The sequence below is a fragment of the Meriones unguiculatus genome, chromosome 11 (genome assembly GCF_030254825.1).
Source record: "Meriones unguiculatus strain TT.TT164.6M chromosome 11, Bangor_MerUng_6.1, whole genome shotgun sequence".
In the NCBI taxonomy this organism is placed as follows: Eukaryota; Metazoa; Chordata; class Mammalia; order Rodentia; family Muridae; genus Meriones; species Meriones unguiculatus.
Window position 1 is genome coordinate 81,311,806 of NC_083359.1, and position 17,711 is coordinate 81,329,516.

Sequence of the window (17,711 nt, forward strand, 5' to 3'; positions counted from 1 at the left end):
CTACTACTACTACTACTACTATTATTATTATTATTATTATTATTATTTCTTCATATGAATTTTCTACCTTTGAGAAACTGAGGCTACCCTATTGTGCAGAGCGTAGAAAATGAGTATGCTTATGAATCAGAAAATAATTGGCTCCAGCTGAAGTAATATTCTGAGTCAATGAGTTTATGTTCCCTAAGTAAAAACAAGTTAATCGTGGTGTGATAGATACTCCTTAACCCCAGAACTCTGGAAGCTAAGGCCTGACTATTGCAAGTCTGAGGTCAGACTGGACTATATACTGGCTCAAAAATAATTAGTGAAATCAGTGATGCTTAGACTCCCTCATATTAGTGTTGGGAGAAACTGCTGATAAGCCTTATTCTAAGGGCCCTATTCTACTGGCTTTGGGGGAAATTGGTTCTTAGGCATGGGTGGAAGGACTAGAAAAGACTCATAGAAGATCTAAAGCAGCATCCAAGGTGTGGCCACTGAGCCGGTCACTGTCCATCTCATCAAAATGGCACTCTGAGACCTGCTCTCCTCCAGTACTCTTTGTGCAAGAAGAATGATTCTGCAGCCACCACCTAAAACCCAAGACCAGAAGAAGCCATAAGCAGCATGCTCCCTGTAGGTCACATTCCGACACAGGGCTGTGAGTTTAGACCTTGGATGTGTGTTCCCTGAGACTGGAGGAAGCAAGTAAAGAACAGCCATGACCATCTAGCTTTTCTTTTTCTCCATGAATCTATTACCCATTTTTTTTTCTCCAATGCCAGCCTTGAAAAATTTTTTTCGAAATATTAGAAACACCGACTTTGGGTTAAAACAACTCTGTACGGACATTGTCATTCCTGGAGTACTAAGCGCTCTTGGAGATTCCCTGTCACATTTCCAAATGTCTCCAGAAGGTAGACCCATGAGCACCCTAGAATGATTGAGGAACATGATATAAGGACATGATACAAAAGGAACATAAAATAAACAGTTGGATAGTGCAGTGGAAACTCTGAACAACATATCTATGGTAGGCTTTGTAAGAAAACCCATAAGACTCAGAATCAAAAACTAAGTTAACATTCTGTGGCCTTGTAAAGTTTCCTTTGTAATAATAATAATAATAATAATAAGCCTGAAGCCATGACTTCAGTGGAAATCAGAAGCTATGGCCCCAGCTAAACAGCCTGAGAGGGGGCAACCCTGAAGCCTCCCCTTTCCACCAAGGCTGTGCATCTCTGCTGTAATAAAAGCGCCAATGAAGCTAGACCCAGGACTAGGTGGAACACACAGCAATAGCAAGATCTTCAGCTTCCGTTTGAACATCTGTCCTCTACACCATGTGTCATCATAGCCAGAAGCTTCCTTCATTCAAAAACCTTCATCTGAACCAAGAATCATATACAAGGAAATCTAAAATGCCACTGATCCCACCGTTGTAATGCAGACGATAAAGGTAGGAAGATTAGATGGCTGCCTAAATGCTATGTGATTTGAGAGTCTCCCAAGGCTTCCTATTAAAGAAGACATCCTCCACTGACTGGCCTTTGTTGGCCTGAACAACCTTAGAATGGGAATTATCCCCTAGTCACAGTTAAAATGCAAATGAGGTACCTGGGAGGAGAATCGCATTAATTTAAGAATATGTTGACTCCCTTTCCCATTAGCACCAGCTCATTTGCTGGATTATGTTAACCAGGCTCAGAAAAGGCAAAGTGTAATGGTCCGAGGAAGGAAAGGGAAAGAAAGGGACAAACTGCAAAGACAGGTCTGAATGAAGTCCCAACCAAGAGGCCAGGAAGGGCAGTAGGTTTGCGTGGGGCAGGAAGACACTGGGGCCAAAGAGAAGCACCTGACTTGAAAACTGGTCCAGGAAGACGTCAGGAATGAGGTATGTAAAATCTGAGACACTAACATGAGAAGAAAAGGCTACATCTAGCTGAAAGCATGAGGGATGGCCAGACAGAGGTACAGTGAGACCAGAGCAGGAGGAGGCCCAAGTGGGGAACTGAAGGCTGGCCTGCAAGTCCTCTATTATTCTAAATGGTGGGAGAGAGTGGAAGAAGCCATCAGGAATACACTCTGACCTTATTTAGAGAGGAGGCAAGAGACAAGAGCACTGTCCAAGACAGTGAATTTAAGTTATTTTAGTATTCAGTTATCATGATCACCATGTATGATAGTATATTCCTTAATGCCAGAACTCAAAAGGCAGAGGCCAGAAAATAACAAGTTGCATGCTAGTCTAGGATACATAATAAGAGCTTTTCTGGTTATTATTATTATTATTAATATTAATTACAATTTATTCACTTTGTATCCCAGCTGTAGCCCCCTTCCTCATCTCCTCCTGTCCCATTCTCCCTCCCTCTTCCCCCCATACTCCTCCCCTAATCCACTGATAGGAGAGGTCCTCCTCCCCTGCTATCTGACCCTAGCCTACCATGTCTCATCAGGACTGTCTGGATCTTCTTTCTCTGTGGCCTAGTAAGGTCACCTCACCAGGGGGAGATGATTAAAGAGCATGCAATCAAGTTTATGCCAGTGACTGTTCCTGCTTCCTTTAACTAAGGAGCCCACGTGGTGGAGACCGAGCTGCCTATGGGCTACATCGGAGCAGGGGATCTAGTCCTAAGGAAGCTAAACAACAAGGAGGACCCTAGGGAAGATGCTTGATCCTCATTCAGAAAAGCATACAGGATAGATATCAGAAGCAGAAGACAGAGAACAGGACAGGAGCCTTCCATGAAGGGTCTCTGAAAGACTCTACCCAGCAGATGCTAAGACTCATAGCCAAACTTTGGGCAAAGTGCAGGGAATCTTATGGAAGGAGGGGAATATAGAAAGGCCTGGAGGGGACAGGAGCTCCACAAGGAGACCAACAGAGCCAAAATATCCGGGTCCATTGGGGCCTAAAGAGACTGATGGTTCAACCAAGGACCATGCATGAAGAGCTTGTCTTTTTAAAACAGTAATTATTATGATCATTTAAATCATTCTATAACTAGCCTGATAATCATATGAACAAAGGTCCATCTGGGTTTCCCAGTTGTATCCAAGCTGCCTTTCCCTCCTTGAATTAACAAAACAAAACCAGAAAAAATCCTCACTGACTGGCCTTCTTGGCCTGAGCAACTTTAGAAAGGAGTTATCCCCTAGTCAGACTTAAAATGCAAATAATGTACCTTGGGGACAGTCAATTAGTTTAGAATATGTTGCCTCCTTCGACTCATTCTCTCAATAGCCTGACTTCCAGAGCTGACTCCTGCATTTTATATTCCACTTAGAGTGCCTGCAGGGCAGCCCATCTCTAGCCCATACAGAGGCAGAACATAGGGAGAAGGAAGGGACGAATCCAAAGCAGAGTGGGCCTTCCTAGCGCAGTGACTTTTTCTGGAGTTATTTCCCCCAGAAACCTTTGCACACTGTTTCCCGTGCAATCCCTGCATAGAATCCTTGGACAGCTCAGACTTGGTCAAGTGCAAATGCGTTGATGGCAGGTACCGACTTGCTCCCACACTACCTTGTCACCCTATTAAAATATTAAACACCCATGAGGTTAGACAGAGAAATCCTGCTAGATAGTTCATTGTTTTAAACTCATTAACACTGCACCAGATGCCTTGCTAGATACTAAGAAGCAAGAGTAAAATTCGTATTATGGTTTTAAGAAGTGAAATGATAGAACTCAAAGAAACTTTCCATTCACAGATGACCACTTCAGATCATTAACCCCAGACCTCGGAGATCCTCGAGGACACAATTTTGAGATGCCCTGCAAAGCTTCTGGAATACCCGGCAACCTCTTCCCCTTGGCTTAGCCCTCTATTCCTCCTGGGCTCACTGAGAGTGGTGAGGCCTTCCTTTCCTCCCCTCTGTGTTTGGCTCACTGGCTGAGAAACTTCCTTGTCCTCCAAGAAGCTTCCCCCAGCCACCCGGGTCCTTTATGTACCCACCATCCCCATTCGTAGCTCTTTACTTCCCATACCACTCGGTCTGCCAAAGTTATTCTCCTTTTGCCACGTGCTTTAGAGATGAGAGACTGTGTCCTACACAGTCGGCCAACTTGGCCAGTAACACATTCCTAAATGACTACAAAATGGTTACACCAAAGTCGGACTCAGGCGAAAAGCAGAGGACAGACTTTTCTTTAAAAGCCATGAATATCCTTTTTTAAAATATCAGTAGTAAGGCAATAACTGCACCCTCCCTCTTAAAACACTTGTCAGTATAATTTCAGCATTTCAGTCATGCTGCTTAATTGTGCTTCTTTCTCTGTACAACTGAATACACTACCCACTGACCAAAATCTAGTGAGCAGCTGGCTAATGGAGGCTAAAAGGGTCCCTGCTTCTGGATAAACTATTCATTTTCGTCTTGTCCCTGTTGTGTAAGTTAATGAGACCTACAGTCCTTCCTGCTTGACTCAACACTTCCATTTTTCTGTCTTAATTTACATCCAAATACTTCAAAATGATGAAATGATACTCATACAGGCATGCACACACCCTGTTAAGACAGACAAGCATGGCAGTCACACTGTGTATGGAAGTCCACTGAAAGGCTCCAAATAAAACTGCTCAAAAATGTGCAACTCCCTAAACCAGGGAAGAATAAAAGGACCGTGGGGGCGGGGGAATAGAAAACTTCCGGTTTTATGGTTAAAGATTGTTCTCACTTCCTTTACCCTCAAGCCCCTTCCCAGAGCATGACCTCCATTGTTAGTGAGGACAGCCAACCTATTTACCAGTATTCTGCAGCCCACGCCCATGGCACACGGCAAACAGATCCTTAGATGACGGCACTAAGAAAGTCCCGCAGTCAGAAATCTCTCTTACCTGCTGTGCCCCTGTATTTCCCGACCGACAGCTTGTACCGCTCTTTGCTGGATGCCACTTGGAAGAAATCATACACAGCGTAGGCAGACTCATTGGCAGTCTGTAAGTCTGCCCTCACCTCATACCGAGTAGGAGTGCCAGTGGTGAGGTTGTGTAGCTTATCAAGTCCTGAAAACATGGAACAGAATTCTAATAACCAATCAGCTCCTGGGGCGGGCTCTCACTGTCTGCATCTGAGATGTTCAGAGCTAAATGCCATCTTAGTGTTTATCTTCTCTGCTAATAAAAGGCTTTCCCAACATTTTTCTCCTGGGGTGTTAATATTCTCACCGTTATTTCTTTGGCATGGCAATGCTAATGACTTCATGGAATGCCATCAGGTAGCAGAGGGTGTGTAGTATTGGGGCAATCTGCCCACTGGCTCCACGTCTCCAAAGCAGAAGTAGAGAAGTAGGCCTTTTTTTTTTTTTTTTTTTTTTTTTTTTGTCACACATCTTACAAGTAGAAGGACAGATCAACTAACTGTCATCCTCGGATCTCAAAGGAGACTGAATCCGGCAAACCACAAACATCATCTACTCTAGTAGACACCAAATACGCAGATTCGATTTTTTTTTATTATTTTATATTTCCCAGTAGATATCTTATTGGCTATTTAACTCTCTGTGAACATCTGCTCAGAAGAGAGCAGAGGGGAAATGGGCAAAACTAATGTCCTTAGTGCCTGTCTGTACTAGCAGAATTACAGGGACCGCTTGCACACAGTCTAAATGAGAGCCCAGGCTCCAACTCAATCAACTCTCTTTCTATTGTGGTTCTATGAAATGGAGGCTCTGGAAAGATTCTGTAGAGCTTAGATATGGCAGGAAAGCCCCCTCATGCAGCCCTATTTCTTCACCCATCCCTGGTGTGCAAAAACCTTCCCATAGGTGTTACCCCATCACACCGTGTCCTTACCCTCGGACCTCTCCTTGAAAATGAGGAGCTTCCTTAATCAGCCTGACCAGCTTATCAAGAGATATATCATTCTCCCATAACCCAACCTTCCTGATTTTCAGAGGTCATACCGAGCCAGAACTCCTTCATGGGGTCCCCAAAACCTTCTACGTAACTCCGCCAACGCTTGAAGAAATCCAGCTGTCCAGTGTTCCGCCTCTGGAAGACCTGAGAAGAAAAAAATGAATGCTTTTGTTGCTCTGCCATTGAATGGACATTACTGAAGGGCAGGGAAATGGTAGTTGTGTTTTCCAGATGGTTGTGGGAGGCAAGAGGAAATTGTGAGCCTGCACATACACTGGCTTCCTGCAATCATACAGCTTCATCTTTTAGAAGCAATTTTTATTTATATCTCAGTATATTGACTATAATGCCTATTATATTAGTAAGAATTTTAGGTGAAATTTGTAATCCAGGTATGAAAATGGGTAGTAGCTAACAGGGAGTGTTTCCACTCTCAAGAAATTTCAATCATAAAACAGAAAAACTTGAGAGACCTGGCAATATACTGCTAGTAGTTAGCTGTGAGGGACAGAACATTCCAGATCTTTGTTGTCTCTGGCATACAACCTTCAATGATTTGACTTGATTTGAGCATGATATATTTATATGCTGTCTTTTATCTTCCATTTAAATAGTCTGAAAGCAGGAATTATTTTAATTCTTGAGACTCCTAACATAGCAAGTATTTAGATTCTACAGAACAACAAAAGTTCACCCAGCAAGTATTTATTGAGCATCTCCTATACAGTAGAAACCATGCAAGGTGATGGGCAAAATGGACAAAACATAAAAGGTTCCTGTCCAAATGGAGCAAGCATTCCAGTAAACAAGGTAGACGTAAATTAGGCAATCAGACAAATAAGAATTCCGTTAAACAAATGATAAGAGCTATGGAGGAAAGATACAACAGGACTGCACCAGAGGAAGAGTCAAGATTGCAGGGTGAGCAGGAACACTGGGAAGAAAAAGGACGCTAGGCTGTGGTGGCTCCGAGTGCTCATTAGGAGGGACTGGGAGAAGAGGCTGGAAAACAGGCAAAGGACAGCCCCGGTGGGATTCAGTTTGGTTGAAGATGTTGGCCCATTGTAAAAAAGCAATGGTGATTTTGGAGGACTCTAAGCAGGAAATGGGGTCTTCCCCAGATCCCTCTGGCTGCAGCATAGAGAACAGCCCGGCCAGGGGCAAGAGTGGAAGAGAGACAGTTTGGAGACCACTGCACTGTGCTATTGGCAGGGGATGGTGAGCTTAGACAAAAAGCTACCCTGAGAACAGACAGAAGCTGGCAGAAGGCAACGCTGTCAGACACTAGAATGTGGCACTGAGCCAATAGTGAGAGTTCACACACGCGTGAGGAGATCGGTCATTGGAATTCCAGTCCGTGTTTTTAGGACTTGATAACTACACAGGTCTCCTTTTCTAGAGGAGTTTTGATTGCAGAACTAGGTAACTATTTACTCAGCTGTTCCTATAGAATTCCTTTTACAGGAACGAATTCGGAGAGGGACAGCTTTTGTACGTATTATCATAAGCTCATTTGGGGACACTGTGTGAGTTGGGAGTTTGTTGGTTTTCTTTTTTTTTTTTTTTTTTTTTGTCCTGTGCTGTGATTCAAACCTAGGGGCTATGCAAGTGCTTTAGCACCGAGTGACATCCTTGGTCCAGTATGAGTTCTTTCTGAGGTTTCCTCGTGAAGAAAGTGCTCATGTAACCATGAAGGGAGACCTAGGCTTGGTTTCTAAGGTGAGGGTGTACCTGGGAAAAATTGTAGGAGCTTACCAAGTCCCGTGTCACTTTCCTTGTCCCAAGAATATGGGGTCTTTTCCAGCTTTCTTTGCAATTAAGTTTTTTAAAAGCAATGTGACTGTTTCTAGCCAAAAGGCCATAAGCAGGAGGACTAGAGTAGGTGGGATTTTCCACGCTGTCTTCCACGGACAGGTACCTTGGTAAAAGCCACAGATTGCAATGGAAGCGGCCCAGACCACAGAGTCGCCACTCAGAAGTGACTGTCAAACCTACAGAAGGCATTGCACACATCAGCGAGATGGCTCACATATTATTAGAGCATGGGAACAAGAGGGTAGCTTGCCACTGCAGCGGAATCAGGCCATCCTACGAACAGAGAGACCCACCAAGACTGTGAGGGGAATGAAGGCCCGGGGGAGGATACTGCCATTTGAGAAGAAAGTCAAAAGTGAGGAGAGAGGGGCGTGGGATCCACCTGGGAGACCTCCACTCTGTTCACGAACATGGATAAGTTCATTCAGGAGAGAAGAAGCAACTAGGAACATAGAAAGAAAGGTAGAAAAATGTGATATCACAAAAGCCACAAAGATAAATAATGGCCAATAGCTCCCAACACTGATGAGAGGCGAGGGGATGTAAGATCAAAACCCTCCCTGGGATGTAGTGACATGGAAGTCAGCCGTCACTTCGGCAAGGGCTGTGTTAGAGAGAGACAAGGAGCAGGGCTGGGCCGGGCTGAGGAGTGAATGGAAAGTGAGAAAATGGAACTGCTTTGTTCACAAAAATATCTCTCCCCAGAAAGGAAAGGCCAGTTCCCCTTAGAGTAAATCAGAACTTGAGAAGCTCCCCAAAGCCAAACACACCTGCACACAGCATTGAAAATGGAAATGCTCCTTATTCCACTTGAACTTGAGATCCATGCTAAAAGCCATCATAGCCCACACAGTAATGATTACCAACGCCTTACCAAAGAATTGTATCTCCACCTATTTTTTTTCCTTTGTGCTCAACTAAATGAAGAAGCACCAACACAAAAGTCTGCTATCCCATGATCTTAAATTTGGCAAAGTAAACCTAATGGTTGTATGATCCTCACATTGTTCTCTAGGAGGAGGAAGTGAGAGAGGAGGGAACTTTGCTAAGTCCCACATGGCCGCTTACCATTCACTCCCTATAGAGCACCGTTACAGCTTTGTGGCTGAGCAGGAGGTACTGGATAAAGACACCCATGGGATGAGTGTGTTTCAGGGTCCAAATCAGCCACAGACACCTCCTGGCAGGGGAGAGTGAGTCAGGCGTTTGGGGCCTGTAAAGCAGAGATTCACGTGGGAAAGAGAAGCCTGCCACACGGTTTCTGGGAAGACTAGATGAAATGGTCTGCATCCTCCAAAAATGCTCCATAAATGGGCATAAGCTGATGAGAAGAACTTAGGGAAAAATCGCAGCAAGCCATCACACACAGTTGTAACACTGTTAGCATGACTGTTCTTATTCTCCTTTTCTTGGCTGCCCATTTGCTAGAGCTTCCTTATTCCTTTTTTATTTATTTTATTTTTATTTTTGTTTGTTTTTTTTGCTTCCTTCATTCTTCATTCATTACTTATATAACAAATGTTTACTGGACGTCTGTTGAATGTTGGCTCTGGGTTAAAAATAACGATGCTATTCCACAGATGGCAAAGTCCAGAAAATTAGCCATATCCACACAACTGTTTGGTGGCTCACAGGAGCATAATACACAGCCCGGTCTTTTCAGTCAGAAAGTTTGAAAATCTAGCTCTCCCAGCTCTATTTCCTCAGTAGCAGCATTTTAGAAAACATAGAAGACTTGTTTCCTAGTCAGGAGCCTGTGTCAACCCTGCTCTCAGATTCCTCTTATGTCACAGACAACAGAATCCTAGGCTGGACATGATACTGACATGTTCTTATATGTGTCTATCTGTTGTGATGAATATCATTCTCACCACAAGGCTGAGACTGATTTGGCGCCTGCCTTTCTAAGGAAAGATACAATACCACTGTCACAATCTCCAATCAATGAGCGTGTTTGGGGTTTAGGGTGTGGTTGTTGTGTTGTGTTGTGTTGTGTTTTCTTTTGTTTTAAATAATGTCCCAATATGTCCAGGGAAGCTGATTCTGGAATCTCCACACTTACTAGATGCATCCTTGGCTAAGTTAGCTGATTTTGATGAGCTTCATTTCAATGTATTGCAGGCTGGTCTCAAACTCACATGTAGCCAAAGATGATCTCGACCTTCTCATTCCACCCATCTCCCTCTGCCTCCTATGTGCTAGCATTAAAGTCAGGTACCATCACATCCAGTTTTTTGTGGTGCCATAGAACAATCCCAGGGCTTCTGAGCCATAACCACGGCCCAAGCTTCCCTTCTCTGAACTGTCAGATCAAGGCATAAGGAGCTGCCATCACTTAAGAGCTTAAACGGAGGCTTCAGGAAGGCCAGGAAGCCGGAAAACAGCAGAGGCTGGCACATAGAGATAGTTGTTATTATATCTTAATAATTGCTGGTTGCCTTTTATTATATCATACTTAAGTGTACTGACCTGCACAGATAATTCAGACATCTTGATCTGACAGCTTTGATTTAGGCTTTCAATCTATTAGAGATTAAAATGCTCTACAATGAACTACTTAAAAAACAGTGAAAGGAAATAAATCTTAAAAGGTGGTGAAATATCTACAGTGCATTTTACAGCCCAACATTGCCACTGTGCTGGAGATGTTAGCTCACTCTCTTGAATGACATAATCAGGAGGGAAAGTCAAAACTGCATTGAAAGGCCTGTGGAAAGAGCCTCTGATGCGGCCCATAGACTTCTAAGACGGAAAGATTTGAGACTTCAAGTATTTGTTCCCTGATGTTTTTTCCAGCCTCCTCCTGGCTGCCTGGGTTGCCTTGGGGCAAAGTCCTTCTGCCTGTTCATCAAATCAGGTTCCTGCTGCCTAAGACAGAAAACAACTTCCATAAAAGGATTTTAAAAGCTCAAAAGAAGCCTGGGTCATCTTTCAGGGGCAGGAGACCCTTGAACCAAATAAAACATAGAAACGGTCAACGAAATATGTAATAGAGACATTTTTAAGACTCCACTTCTGGAGCAGGTGCAGGAGGGAGACCTCTGTACACACTCCATCTGTTACCTACTGGAGGCTGGAGCAGACAACAAGAGATGGTGTGGTTTGGGGACTGGTTACAATGAGTGGATTCAGTAGTTCTAGAACTGTGTTTGTGTCAGGCTCATTTGCATGGGTATACAGAAAGCAAGTCCCTTGAAGCATCTGATTTGTTCATTCATGAATCATTGGTCTATGAAACAGTAGGTACTCACTAAATATTTGTACAATATATTGTGGGTTATGTAAGCAGAGAGACAATCTCTCTGTGTCTCTCTGTGTCTCTGTCTCTGTCTCTGTCTCTCTCTCTCATGCCTTAGATAAATGGTTCCTTCCCTGTCAAGCTTGGCTTTCAAAAAGGCCACAATAAACAGTGCAGACATCCTGCCAATGGTCACTTACAGGGACAATGGCAGGAAATTGGGCTATAGGCTTGGAGGAACCAAAGCTTAGAGTTACAATGGTGCTGATGAAAAGCAGCAGGCACAGCCCTATGGTTCTGCTTTTAGGTGGGAAACCTCCATGTTACAAGCTGTTGTGTTGTTTTATAAATCAAGAGTTTCTGACATCCAACCAGTTGTCAGATGAAACAGACTTTCAACTATTCTTTGCGTCTGTGCAGATATTAGGTTTTCTTCATTGCTGCTCATCAGATGAGATCATTTCACCTGTGGCTGCTCAAAACTGTCTGGCTTCCCAGAGCCCTGAGCAAACGTGTAAATGAACATAGCTGGACACAAGGAAACCATGTTTCCTCCTTCCCACAGTGGGTTGCAAGGCCCAGCAGGTGAAGACTGCCTAGTACTGGAGAAAAGAAGAACTTCAATTGGTTCAGACATAGGGAGAAGCAAAGTGCAGGAGAAAGAACGATCTACCTGAAGCCTTCAAAGATTCATCATAGAACAGAATCAGCAAGCAATGAAAGAAGTCATATAGTGTAAGCTGACAATGGCTCAAGAGAGCAAAACTTCCTGACAGAAGGAAAGAGCTAGACACAGTCTGAGCTTTCCTGGATCTGGCCTCACTCTCAAATCTAAGCCCTAGAGTTTTGTTTCTGTCTTACAGAGCCAAGGTGTATACCAAAGACCAGACGATCCAGTTCAGAGGACTGATCCCCCAAGAGGCCATGCGTTTCCATCTCAGGTGACCTGAGAGGAGGCAAATGGAAGACCAAAGATCTAGCAGATGTGACTCCTGGAATGTGGTTCCAGTAATGTCGCTGACATGTGTGCCTGGCTCGACCAAAGATCCTCTCACTGTCAGCTTCAGCTTCCCTCTTTGTAAAACAAGAGTAATAATCCTCTCACACTAAAGTGCTATGTGAGGGTTGTGCTTTTGAAGGTGCTTTGAGGAGGGTAGTCTATAGGAATGATAGCCATACCAGCCATTATCAGATGATGATAAAGTCATAGTCGTTAGCCCTGATTTAACCAAGCCTGTTCTGTGACTAGTGTTAAGCTCTAAGATCCCTCTTTACAATGGGATAAGATGGCTCTCCAAACAGTTACAAGCCATCAAAGAAATAGAACCTTCATGGGGCAGCTAAGACCATCTCCCCAGGCTAAGAAAGAAGTTCTTCCGCAGAGCTCCTCTGGGCACCATGGGGACTCACAATCCAGCCGCCTCCGTCTGTGTCCATGTCACAGTACACCTGCATGGGCCGGCTGGCATCGCCGTTTATGTAGATTGTGTAGAGGCCACTGGCAGCATTGGTGTTCTGCTGAACCTGACTGCAGTCTGAGGGGTGTGGAAAACGGGCGTCCACTGAGATCAAGCAGAAGGACAGTGTTGTTAGAAAGGAAGGAAGAAGAGACAATGCAGCTTTCCCCAGTGCAAGGCAAATCACTGTTTGGAAATTAACTCATACCTCGCACAGTATTTTGCTTCTTCCAATCCTTGGCTCCCGTGTTGGTTTTCTCGCCCACTGTCTTGGTTTTCTTGCCCACTTTCTCCCACCAAACTCAGCAAATGCACCTTCAAGTTAGGCCACTCACTGTCCTAGGTTAACACTCAGGTTTGCCCACCTCCCTCTTCAGTCTTTTCGCTATGGGGTGGATTTGTTTGCAACCCATAACCCCACTTTCGTTTCTCCATGCTCCTCCCTGTCCTTTCCAGTGCCTTTCCTCTATTTGTCATCGTTTAAAGGACTGGGTTCTATAGTACCTGTAGAAAGCATGGTAGACACACTCCGGCTCCGGCGATCCCCCTTAAAGGCAACCAAGGAAACAGGATAGGTGATGCCCTGTTCCAGGTCTTCCAACTCAAACCTCTGCTGGCCTCTTTGGAGCTGCACTTCCTACAAGCAAAGAAGATAACTGACTGTTCGCCATTCCGTTTCTCTTCCCAGCACCCTGGGCATCAATAGCGTTGACTAGAATGATATCAGAAGCTCTGCAAGTTCTCTCTGGCAGCCCGGAACCACAGTGAGCAGCAATGGCTTCCCTGGAGGGCCATGCCATGGAGGGTCAGCACCGCCAGAACAGTTAGCTGAGAACCAGCGCCATGCACGGCCACCACAGGAGCACAAGCTAGGTTGCCTTGTGCCTTCAGATATCAGTTGAAGTACTGATCATAGCAACTGCTGTCGCCAGCAGGCTGACAGTGTTGGACTAAGAACATGGTTTTAAAAAGAACTTGAAATTGGCCATCATATCTGTGAGATACATAAAACTAGTTGGTGTTTCAAGAAATCCTTCTGAATATGCCTTACTCACTCTATAAACATTGGACTAACTCTCCAAGCAGGACAATCAGATGCATACATTGTAATAGTGAGTAAATCAGAGTCCCTTTTTTACTTTTTATTTCTTATTTATCGGTTTGTTTATTTATTACCAAAGAGAGAGAGTGACAATTTTCTACTGGCCACATTTGGAAATTTTGCTGGACTTCAGAGATTCCTGTGCAACGCTAGCCCTTGAAATAATCGTTATCTATTTATTTGGTGGATATTTATTGGTAGCCAGGAGTGGAGGCACACACCTCTGATCTTAACTGCTTTCCATACTAAGCAGGAAGAGTTCAAGCTTGAAGTCAGCCTCAGCAATTTAGTAAACTTGTCTCAAAATAAAAATACTAAAAAGGGATAGGGACATAGTTCAGGGGTGGAGTTCTTGCCTAACATGTACAAGGCCCTGAATTCAAGCTTCATTATTGAAAAAAAAAAAAAAACTCATGCTAAGCTAAATGCTTTGGCTACAAAAATAAACAAACTAGATAAAACCTTCTCAGTCCTCCTGGAACTTACATATATTAAGCAGGTCCAATGATTTACAGAAGGAAGGGAGGGGGAGAAGAGAGAGAAGGGGAAGCAGCAGGAGGAGCAGGAGGAAGAGCATCAGCAGAAGGAAATGCAGGGGGAACAGAAGGAGAGGCAGGAGGAAGCCGCACGGATAGCAGGGCTGACAGACGAACTCAGTGATGCAGAGTTTGCTTCGTATGGACAAGACCTTGGGTTTGGGCCTCTAGAACTTGAAAACAAGCAGTAAATGCACAGCCAGCAAATGTGCAATAGTCAGCTAGGAGGAGGCACAGACATGAGTCCTTTCAAGGAGAACACCATATTAGCAAATAAGTATACTTAACAGGTGATGGATCAAGTCAAGCCAACTTGTCCAAGTCAGTTGTTCAACAGGGAGGCTGTGAAGAGAAGGCACCAAGAGAAATAGAAGATGTCCTCATACCTTCACGGTGCCATTTGGGAACTGGTAAGTCAGAATGTAGCCATCAATTTGAGCAGCAGGGGGCATCCAGGTCAATACCCCACTGGAATGTGTTACGCCAAATGGACGAAGATTTTTAGGAGGGTCAATTTCTGTAAATGAGAAGCCAGGTAGTTATTGTTCTGAAAATAGGCGTAATTTTAAGTAATCTGTTCTTATTTCCCTGCTATGTATTTTCCCATTTCTCTCCCTGCCTCCAAGCAGCTGGCAGTCCTGTTCTGCCCAGAGCCTTCCTAGCCTTTGTTTCTAAAAGTACAGACTTGTAGAATTCAAGAGGATTTGGGGCTATGGCATTGAGGAGTCTCTAGAGGGAAGGACTCTGGGCCTCATTTCACCTGTAGATTCCCAGAGTGGTAAATATGAACAATCTAATTTGGCACCTGGGGTCTCTATGGTGGTGGAGCTTCATGAGTGACTTGGAAAAATGAGAGCAGCAGTTTAGAAAGGGCCCTGAGAACAGAACCCAGGGATCATGCAATGATACCTACCTGTCTGGAGAGGTAATGAAAAGCTCGCATGCTTCCAATGCCCAGCACTGAGAAACCCCCAAAGACTTACATACTGAAATTAGAGGCCATAACATGCAAGGGGACTTAGGATAAAGTTAAGTTAGTATAGAAATGCAAAATTCTGTTTCTTAAGCATCGAAGTATGCTTTAATACGTACCCAGTACAGAAATAAAAGATAGTGTTCATATATTTAAAAGGAAAGAAAGTACGTGTGGTCACTCAAGAGACTGAGCCAGGAAAGCTTGAGGCCAGAGGCCTTCCTGGACCGCAGAAGACGGTCTCAGAAAGAGGTGGGGAGGGCTGGTAGCCAAGGTACAGACAAAGCAGACATTTTATTTTTCTTGTATGGACTTGCCCACCCAAATGCCAGAGGTAATGCATGGATGTTTGAGCATACATCAGAGGGTATGCATGAGTATGTCAGCATGTACCAGAGGGCATACACAGGTATGTGAGCATACACCAGAGGGCATGACTGGGTATGTGAGCATGTACCAGAGGGCATGCATGCTATGTAAACATGTACCACAGACAAGGACAATGAAAGCTCAGCAAAAATACCAATTCCTACACGAGCTGGTTAGAATGTTCGTATTTTTAAGCAAACAAGATATGAATGGAAATTTCCATTTTGAAAAAAAAAAAGTCATAAAAGGCTATTTTAATTTAGAACTTCCCCAAAAGACATCTCCAGGCTATTTTCTACCCAGTAGCATTTCAGCTGAGAACTGAATTGCAGTATTTTAATAGAAATCAGACAGCTGTTGTTTTGAATTAGGTTGTTTTGACAAATTTTGAGTCTCTGTAATATCAGCTTGGTTTGATTTTGCAAAGCATAACATCTGGCGTGGATCGTGCTCTATCCATCACATCAAGAGACTGAATTTCCTTCAGAATCAAAGCAGCACATAGCTATTTACATATTTTAAGGCAGTTTCTGTCTCCTTTTTGATTAACCGCAGTCCCCTGGCTGTGAACTTGAGGTGTCTTACTTGGTTTCTTTCCTGTTTCTCTGAAGCAAGAAGATTGGTTGTCTTTAAAATGGGGGAAAGTGGAGCTGGCAAGATGGCTCTGCCAGCAGAAGATTGTCAACCAAGCCTAGCACCCTGAGTTCAATCCCAGAACCTACATGAAGGAAGGAATTTTTTGCAAGTTGTTTTCTGACCTTCATATGTGTGCTGTGGCATGCTCATGTGCAAACATACATGGACACAGAGAGGAAAGAGAGGAAGGAGAAGGAGAAAAGGAAGGAGGAGGGAAGGAGAGAGAAATGTAGTTCATTTTTAGTTGGGGAAAGTAAAGCAAAGATAAGATAAAATAAAAGAGGAAGAGAAGATGAATAGGAAAGAGGAAGAAAGTAATGGAGGAGATGAAAAAGGAAGACAATGGCCATTCATTGCTTCCGGAGAGTCACAAATGTCTCTAGGGAGTCTGCAATGACTAAAAAAGGTATCGGGTTTATTTGGAGGTTTTGTTTTACACAGATTTCTAATGTGATTTTTTGTTGTTGTTGTTCTTAATATATTTTAATGTAGGAGTTTTTAATGCCAGCTAATTTTAACTAATAAAAACCATCAAGAAACTTAGGACATCTCTAGTAACCATAGAGATGAATGAACCTTGCTCAGAATGCCTGAAGGGATCACAGACTTTGGATCCCACAGAGGCCCAGCTCCATAATGCTCATCAAAGCCTGGAGTCCCTGTCACACACATACACTTGGAACGTAATCACCTTCGATCACCCACAAATGACGACATGAGAAGGACTTTCCACCATCACCTCCATCTCCACCTTGGAAGACAGAAACTAGAGCAGCTCCCTGCTTCTTTCTTCTCCCAACAGGAGCTGAGACCTAACAGGTGTCTAATACAAAGCAGGGGCTGAGATCCTGGCATCAGGGCTCAGGCCTGAGGGAGAATAATTTACACAACCATCACACCATGTGCTTTCTATCCTACCTGACTCATGAAAGCACTAACTCACAAAGCTACCTATGAGGCTGAAGAAAAGCCTCAGAGGGTAAACTGATTCACATGCATGCATGGGAATCTAAGTTCAGATCCCTACTGCCTATATAAAAACCCACATACAGTAAGACATGTCTGTAATATCGGGGCAGATGTGGCAGTGACTGCTCAGAAAGCTTTACTGACCATCTCTGATCCCTTGAGTTGTCCTGACCAGACAGCCTAGCCAAATCAAAGAGAGACCATCACAAAAAATAATGTGAACTGTAGTGGAAGATTCAGTGTCTTTAGAAACTCAGTTATGTTATGTAAACATGTTTTTGTTTTGATCCCAGGTGTAGGATATAGGGCTGCTTTGGATTGTCCACAGTGGCTGACTATTTGTCTCATGTTGGCTGAGAGGATGCATAAATTTTGCCAGCTGCAGATAGTTTAATTCTGGGGACTCTGAGAGGGAATAAATGCCAGAATCCAGAGGGGAGGGGGTTTGATAAAGAAGGCTGCTGATGCCCCCCCCCACTGCTGCTCCTGGTTGCTATTGATACAGCTTGATGAGAGGAAGAAATTGGAGATACCCCAAAACCAAGATTGGACTTGCCCCAAGGAACCTGATGACTCTAACCATCAGAAAGTAGCTAAAGAGAACTACATCCCCTTTCCCCACTAGCTTCTTTCCCTCCTACCTGGTGTTGGGGTGTTGGAAGGGATTGGGGTGGAGAAGGGAGGTAGCGGTATAAGAAACCCCAATAAGGGGGCTGGAGAGATGGCTCAGTGGTTAAGAGCACCAGCTGCTCTTCTAGAGGTCCCAGGTTTAA

At 44.0% G+C, this 17,711-nt stretch overlaps 1 protein-coding gene across 1 annotated transcript in view; it reads right to left on the reverse strand.

Annotated features, from left to right (window-relative positions):
• Positions 1-17,711, reverse strand: part of Tnn (tenascin N) — a 59,458-nt gene that overhangs the window by 5,434 nt on the left and 36,313 nt on the right. Inside the window, exons 15-19 of the mRNA XM_060364538.1 lie at positions 14,378-14,508; positions 12,858-12,990; positions 12,307-12,458; positions 5,891-5,987; positions 4,824-4,991 (exon numbers count right to left, since the gene is read on the reverse strand). Coding sequence (XP_060220521.1) covers positions 4,824-4,991; positions 5,891-5,987; positions 12,307-12,458; positions 12,858-12,990; positions 14,378-14,508 — 681 coding nt within the window. The remainder of the gene's footprint in view (positions 1-4,823; positions 4,992-5,890; positions 5,988-12,306; positions 12,459-12,857; positions 12,991-14,377; positions 14,509-17,711) is intronic.